Source organism: Lolium rigidum, chromosome 2 (assembly GCF_022539505.1).
Source record: "Lolium rigidum isolate FL_2022 chromosome 2, APGP_CSIRO_Lrig_0.1, whole genome shotgun sequence".
NCBI lineage: Eukaryota > Viridiplantae > Streptophyta > Magnoliopsida > Poales > Poaceae > Lolium > Lolium rigidum.
The window spans coordinates 160,706,925-160,715,116 of NC_061509.1; the positions used below are offsets into that span (position 1 = coordinate 160,706,925).

At 44.1% G+C, this 8,192-nt stretch overlaps 1 protein-coding gene across 1 annotated transcript; it reads right to left on the reverse strand.

Moving 5' to 3' along the window:
* Window positions 1–1,502: 1,502 nt before the first annotated feature.
* Window positions 1,503–7,918, reverse strand: LOC124687575 (protein SHORTAGE IN CHIASMATA 1 homolog). Its single transcript, XM_047221353.1, has 5 exons — window positions 5,978–7,918; window positions 4,907–5,114; window positions 3,527–4,267; window positions 1,823–3,373; window positions 1,503–1,737 (listed from the first exon to the last, which is right to left on the reverse strand). Exons 1-5 carry the CDS (start codon window positions 7,906–7,908, stop codon window positions 1,621–1,623), a joined length of 4,548 nt encoding a protein of 1,515 aa, XP_047077309.1. The 5' UTR covers window positions 7,909–7,918; the 3' UTR covers window positions 1,503–1,620.
* Between the last annotated feature and the right edge of the window lie 274 nt (window positions 7,919–8,192).

The following is an 8,192-nucleotide window of genomic DNA, read 5'->3' on the forward strand; positions in this document are numbered from 1 at the left end:
TAGGTTAGAAGACCCTGCCTACAGAGCTGTAGTACCATTGCGTGCGGCTTGTCAGCATACGTGATACATCTCGTCTCTCCCGTAAAAACATACTACTACTACAACTAGTCTCGGGCTTAGCCTTGGTTGGGCTGATGATCCGTCGTCTGCGTGCTCTGAGCCGTGCCGGTGTCACCAGACGGCGCCGCCACAGCCTGGCCGCTGCTCCCATCTCCCGCCGCCGGCGCACCACTCAAACCGCCCTTCGTCACGCTCGCGGCAGCAGCAGCAGGCGCCGCCGCGCCCTGGCCGGGGCGCCCCTTCTCGGCGGCAGGAGCGGCGGAGCCACGCGCGCCGGGAGGGAAAAACGGGGGGCGCCCATGGAACGGCGGCCGGGGACGCTTGGCGATAGGCCGGCCCTGCCCCTGGAACGGGCGGGGAGCGAACGGCGGACGCTGCTGCTGGAACTGGCGCGGCGCCGGCGCCGGCGGGCGGTGCTGGAAGCGCAACGGGCGGGAGAACGGCGGTGCTGCCGGGCGTCGTTGCTGGAACGGGAGCGGCGGCGGCGGGCGGTTGTACAGCACGCGCGCGGGCAGCTCGCCCGTGCTCACCAGGTACTCGGCGGCGAAGCGGCCGGCGGTCAACAGTATCTCTTCCTTTTCCTCCGGCGTCATCTGCTGCTGCTGCGGCGGCGGCTGATGCTGCCGGTAGGGCGGAGCATTGGCGCCGTTGCGGTAGCCGTACGCGCCGTACGGGGCCGCGTTGGGACGGTGGTTGTAGCCGCCGGGATGCATAGCGATCTTGGCTCGGTTTTAGGGCAGCGAGCGAGCGCAGGATTGCAATAACTCGATTCGATCGTGCGTGCTCGACGCGATGTGATGTGAGCAGCCAGGAGGGCGATCGTGGTTAAAAAGGCCGCGAGTCCTGGTGCGATTCGAATTCCTGCCCTGGGCGTCGGGAGCAGTTCAGGTGCAGATAGTCGACTACGAGCTGGTTACGGATTCCAAAACTTTGAAGGACTCCTACGCAACCGTAAGCAACGCGGACTCGTGCGTCCCAACAATTTCAACTCGTTCCCGTAGCCTGGACAAGCGGGTTTCAAAAGGCAGATCAACATCCATTGCAACAAAAAAAGGACAGACCAACGTGTATGCAGATTGCAGCGGCTCGCCCATCCCCGATGCAGGCATGCAGTCCGGGGGAGTTACCGGAGCATCGCAGCAGTACAAAATATCCGCTCACAAAATAGCAACAGTACATAATAGTGCTGTGCTTTCCTAAAAAGGAATAGCTTAAGTAATGTAGAGAAACGTAAGACAAACACTGAAGTGTAAAATCAGATCAAACGGCCCGGATTCTTGGAACACGCGAGCACCGGATCAGTTTTGCAGGTTGAACAAGACAATCATTTTCCATTTTCCCTCTATTTATAAACGAGGAAACAATGACACGATATTCACTGGTCCAGCAATGTTTTAGAACAAACAAACAAACTGTGGCTTTACTGACAACGTTGTGTACCTTGTGCACATTCTACCTCCCACAAAGTTCACGAAACTGCTGCGAAGACATAACTTCATGGGATATATACATACTAATTAAAACATCAGTAGCTTGAATCAACGACCAAGGACCCCTAATCTACGTACCTTCCTCCCGGTATCTTTTCCGGAAGCCGCACCCGATACCAGGGCTGTTCTGGTTTCTCCAGATCAGCTTGCTTTGTTTTTCCTTCCCGTCCGTTGCAAACGAAAGTTTCTGCACAAATTCATCCGGATTAACCTTATGCATACTAAACACTAGCAACGTTATTATGACATCAGAGTCTGTTAGAATGTACTACCTGTCTCGCTCTCTTGTCCACTGGAGTCCATGATGGATCGATGGACGGCTGTATCCTGCGTTCCTGACTTGCACTTGGCTGCGCCTTCAAATATTTTCTGACCCCCTGGGTATGTGCTTTAGTTCCTTCTCTGGCCTTCCCATATCGGTGAGTCCCAGCAGGAGGGCTCCGGTCCCTTGAAGGAGTATCTCTGTCTCCTCGGTATCTAGTCCCAATAGTAAGGCTCCGCCCCCTCGAAGGAGTATCCCTGTCTCCTCGGTATCTGAAGGATTCAATTGATGGAGGACTTCGAATCTCAGAGGCTCCATCCCTCATTCTCGAGTTTGACATCATTCCTGATGATCTCTCCTGACGTGATTTCCTGTTTTCGTTCATTTGCCTTAGATAATCGATTTCCCAGCCTGAACCATGTGAAGCCGCATGAGAGCCAACATCATGTTTCAGAAAATCAAGCGAGCCCCCTTGACTCTGCATCATTTCCTCTCGTGGTTCATGGTATCTGCTGCCCACATCGTCATATCTGCGAGAGAGTGTGGAAGTATCCCCATGTACATGACCCTTCAAAGTGTGATGTGTACCTGCTGAGAAGTCCCAGTCACCAGTATCGTCGTTGATCTCCAATGCAGTGGGAAATACTGGATGGCTGTAAGTTCTGCTGAATGATGGTTCGCTTGCAGGAAAAGAGCTTTTCATTGGTTCTTTACCCCGGAATTCAGGCTGCCAAGAGAAGTCGTGTGTGTCAACCATACCGCTGGCCCTTCTATCATATGTCCTCGTATCTCTACTCAATTCATTGCTGAATGGATCACCCATTATCTGATTGTGAATCATTGCATCAACGCCATGCTTTCTTGGAAGACAAGAGACACCCTCGCCTCCCCTACTCAAACTTTGGTCGAACATGAAGGCCTCTCGGAGGTGAGGTGTTGCATCCTCCATGTCAGAGAACCTCCTCAACTTGGGCGGTGAGAATACATTGTCATGTTCTACATAGTCACCAGGCAATTGGTTTAGAGGATCGAGACAGAGAGGATCACTGGTTGGTACTGCAAAAGCTTGTGGGGCACACTTTCTCCTCTTCCTTGGAGACTGCAGCAATGCACTGCAGATGTCTGAATCTACAGAAGAGCATTCGGTCATTACAGACCTAGATTCACCTAGCTCGCCAAATTTGCATAAAGCACTGAACAGAGTAATGCTCTGTGGAGACAACAGATGCTCTCCAACAGCCTGAATGCGACGCTCATGTGACCAACTGAGGAACTCCACGAGGGTGCCTCCAGAAGAAAGTATTATGTATGCAGACAAGGGGTTGATTGAAGGAAATTTTGTGAGAAATGATTCAGCTAAGCTTTCTGATTCAGGTATATCTAGAGGAGCTCTATTTAACCTAGCCACCTTTCTGATGCAACTAAGAATTATCTCATCTGTTGACTTGGGAGTGTGTGAGAAGAATAGCTGCAAGTTCATGACCAGACTAGCAGCTGCAGCATATAGAGAATCGGATGATTCCATTACAGCAGCAAGGGAGTGAGGTTCTCCTTCAAAGACCTGCAAAAGTAGAAACAGGAAAACTATTAAGTTATGACAAATATAACTCAATGACAACCGTGTATATGTGCATATGCAATGATAACATAAGACAGGTATACCATGACAACTCTATGAGGAAAAAGCAAAAATTCGGAGTTCAAAACCAATTACCATTATGCAGCCACTGAAACAGAAGCTAATTGACATCAGAATATTGGTCGCAATGGTCTCTACAAAACTTGTTATACTAGATGTCTCTGTTGGCATTGAGAATTCACTGCACCCAAAGAGTTTGGTCTCACACCATACTAAGCAATCTGAAGCACTGAGTATTAGGTCCACAGGAAGATCAATGTCTCGTTCCACAACCTGCATTCCTCCTTTCTCCAAAGATAGTATCTGCTGATAAGATGATCTACGGGAGAAAAGCATACTCTTTCCATGACTTCCAGTATTTACAACAATCACCGCCTCTGGGGTAGACAATCTTCCTGATAAGATGCTGCCAACTTTTACACTGGAAGGCAAGTCAGTAGCAGATAGATTGTCTTGCGGGGCTTTCATCACATTTGCAGACACGGAAGAAGTAGAGCTGCTCTTGTCAACTGCAGGCACAAAATTTTGTGGATCAAAAATATCTCTTTTGCTCAAAATTTCCTCTATGTGCCGCTGTTCAGCTACAGGCACAAAATTAGGTGCATCAGCAGTATTCTTTTTCTCCAGATTTTCTAGTTTGAGCTGTTGATCATCTGCCGGGAAGCTTATTGTTGAATCAGCAGTGAGATGTTTGACTAGATTTTCCTGCAGTCCTTGCAGTGGATTAGTTGCTGGTATGAAGTTCAACGAATCAACAATACGCATTTTGTTCATCTTCTCTTGCAGATCCTTCTGAAGTGTATGCAAAACCGTATCCTGCAGATAATCAGGACGAGTTTTTATTTCTTAGGCATTTATGTTTTGACAGGAGATCATTCTCTGCCCCATTAACCATTACTAGCACCCACAATGAGGGCAACACATAAATTCTAAACAAATTAAATGCAATGTACACCACTTATAAGATCTACGGGTAAAAACATACTCAAGAAAAGTATGAAACCCTAGATAAATTTGAGGCAAGCATTTGCATACTGCCATTTGATTATTTCTGTAAATTTTAGAGTGAGAAATGAAGAAACATAGGATGCGATCATGCTTTTATCATCTACCTTCCATTTTACAGGTATGCAATCATTCTGTTCTGATCAGAGAACTTGGGGAACACTATTTTTTGACAAGTCTTTTCGACAACTAACTCACGAAACATTCTAACTATCAGAGAATACATAGTTTACCCAAAAAAATGAGCTTGTAGAATTAAAGTAACCAACAAGCAAAAAGAAAAAAATAACAGATTCTCTTTTCATATTGAATGCATGCATAGTAAAACAGTAGTAGTAAGTTCCAAACAGTGACCAACACATGGTAAAACGAAAACAGAAATAAGTTTCTAACATCATGACTAATGTATGGAGATTGAACTAATGGTGTGAAGAAGCGATTGATAATCACCAATGTGGCTTTCAAATCTTGCTCTGTAGGATTGTCCTCAACAAGTGCAATAGAAGAGTCTTCAGTATCCACTTTGACATAGAGGAAATGCAGTGGTGGAAAACCATCTAATTTAGGAGCCAGAGACAACAAGGTAGATGATTTATTTGGACCCCCATATTCCAGTACGATGCCAAACTCATTGAAAGGGAATGAAGCTGGAATGTCCCTTCAAAATTAAGACCAACATAAATATGACAAATATATGACAGCAGTTACACTAAAATCATGATGCATGTACGAAAAAAACCATCCACCTAGAAATACAATTGAACTCCACTACATATTTTCACACCTTAAAGATATGTCTTTCTATTATGTGCATGCCCAGTAATTTATGCATTATGCTATACCATAAAATATGTGCACATAAGGAAATAAAAACTGAAGCCTCAAAAGTATTTTTGGAAGGGCAGACAATCATCATAAGGAACAAAAAGCGCAAAATGACTCAATAGGTAACAATGTATTGATTCTTCTTAAAATCACAACTTCTTTAGAAATATACTTTCATAATTTTATTTTTTAATCTGTGTAATCACTAAGAAACGTAATTCAACTGAAGAACAGGTATGAACTGTTGATACAACACATACGTTTTTGCTCACTAAAATGAAAACAAATTCTGCCTTAATTTCTGTGTAGTTCAAATGTTCCAAAGCATTTGATGTGTTCAAACTCTAACCATTCTTTTACAGTTTCTTGTGCATAAACAGGTCTCGACATTTAAATATTTTTTACGGGTCTCTGAATCTGCAACAAGCAAGAAACACAAGTGGACTGCAATACTACAATGAGACAGCTGATTGATCTTATACTTATAGAATTCCATGATGATGGTTTGCTCATTCCATATGTTAATTGGAATGGAATATTTTGGTACAGCTCGCATGAAAATTTTCATGAAGATTGGGTAGCTTACTCCAAGAACCAGATTACTTGCTTTTAGAAGTAACTTAGTTTGTAATATAACTCTATAAAACAAGAACTGGAGCAGATGATTGGCATGATTGGTTTATCATGTGTACTTACTTGTTATCTAGCAGAATGCAGTCTGATTTCGCTAATCCTCCCAGCACCGAAGTTTTAGAATTCGCCTTGTTCACCTGATCTAGATAAGCTGCATCAGGGTCTTTTCCTAGTTCACCAAATGTCATCTTCAGTGAAGTTAATTTATGACCCAATGGCACCCAGAAAGCTCTGTCGGCAACTATAAGGATCTTTTGGTTTGTCCGTGTATTAGATCTGAGGATTTTCTCAATGTCAAATAATGATGGATGGGAGTCAAACTGGTGCTTCTCGGCTTTCCACCGTGCTTCACCGATGAAACAATGAACATGCCTTAACCTCTCAGGAATATTTTCAAAACTTCCAATCAGGTTGCTTATGTACATATGGGCAGCATGCAAACCAAAGAAACAGAGGTAGTATGCAACCTGTTTTAGTCCATACAGTACCATGAGTTCCATCTTATCTTCGTATTTACAGTGATTATAGAAGCCATCTGAACCTTCTCCAGTTATCAGTCCAAGAAGTTTCTGCTTCGAAATGCTTAAACCATGCCCATCGGAGAAAGTATGCCTCAAAGATGCACTTTCTTGCAAAGCAGAAGTATAACTTATATGAATGTGTTTAATAAGGACTCGAATAGAATCTGAGAGGCTGACAGGATGAATTTCTATGAGCTTTTCAACTTTAGGCATGGTTGAAGAAGGAGCTGCTTGCTCTTTCAAAGTGGGGATATCTAATGTAGAAACACTGTACTCATTAGCTCCTCTCTTGGTGCCGCTTCTGACATTCAAGTAGAAGTTCAGGTCATTCGATTGCGACTTTGACTCGAATAAGGAAGCTGGCTTTTTTGAACTCAACATTTCCATGTGGCTGTGGCCTCCAGTATCAAATTCTTGTCTGTATTTCTGAGCTGTTTCCACTACAGCAGGTGGATCATCATGGGCTGGAACATAAATATTTTTCTGCTTGTCCTCATCTTGGTTCTTTGCACTTCTCCAAAAATACTCAAGAAAATCAAAGCTGGGTGCTGATGTCTCCTGGCAACTGACTTGCAGCTCAGAATTTGAATGGCAACTTTTTACCTCCTCAACCATGCTTGCATAAGTAGAGCAGATCTCCCGGTTGCATGGACCTTCCAATAAAAGATGCCAGTCCAAATAAATTCCGTCAGCTGAAGAGAGAGAATGTGGTTTCAGAGAGCAGAGTACTTCTTCCATGGAGGGAATCATAGATCTCAGGGTTATATCATCATCAGTTAAAATAGGTGTAGGCAGTGATATGAATGCATCGTCAACCAGTACCAACTCAGAGCTAACCACTGATTCATAGAAACGTCTTGCTGGATCAAAGTCGTCTTTGAATATTTCATCAGATGTACTCAGCTCAGCTGTCTCTGACTGAACAAGCGTTTTGGAGACATCATGTGAAGGAAAATCAATGATTTGGACTTCTTCTAACAACATTGAGCATGGCAAGTCTGAGCAAGTCCCATCAGGCTTGAGAGGGTATAATGCTGAGTTTCTGTCAACCAGAATATTACCATTGATCCTCACAAGATCCATTTCTACTGCAGCCCTGACTGTTGTTGGTTCATCTACTTGATAGTCTGCAGATGGTGCATCTTTGGCAACCAAGGCCAGCATATCCACATCAATTGGCCCCGAGAACTCTGTTGATTTAAACGCTGAATGCTGAACCTGTGCTTCACCCAAGTGCTCAACAAGGTTATGAAAAATACTGGATATCTCTGCCTTGGTTGGACACTCATCAAGCTCCCAGGAATGCCTACAAACCTCCAATTGTGGTATTTTTGCACCACAATCAAATGCTGCAATCTCTGACAAGTTAATATTTGTTGCAGAGAAATGGTCTGCCTCGTCATTATGCTTCACAGGGATTTTTTCTACTTGATAAATTGAGTCCGCAAGTTCAGTTGGATATCTTAAAGTCATCTCAGTGTCAGTTTCAATGATATCCTACAATGAATTAAATAGAAGATGGGAATATGAGCATTGAATCTTGAGTTTAAGAGAACACAAGAAAATCAAATCGACAACACACTAATCACTGGTAAGTGGGCACAACCAACTTCAGCTGGTTTGCATATTTGGATATGACTTGACGGTAATGACAGCAGAGAATGCTAATATATATAGTAAAGAACAGTGACAAGATGGATGTAATTTTTCTACTTATAAAACAACAGTTGACACAAAAGGTAGGAAGGAACCCTGCT

Bases quoted from the DNA above. Each gene is read 5' to 3' on its own strand.
- LOC124687575 (XM_047221353.1), bottom strand. From the start codon at position 7,908: ATGACTTTAAGATATCCAACTGAACTTGCGGACTCAATTTATCAAGTA. The intron at 5,115-5,977 runs GTAAGTACACAT...TTAATTTTGAAG, and splicing joins TGCATTCTGCTAGATAACAA to GGACATTCCAGCTTCATTCC. The intron at 3,374-3,526 runs GTAATTGGTTTT...CTACTTTTGCAG, and splicing joins GTTTCAGTGGCTGCATAATG to GTCTTTGAAGGAGAACCTCA.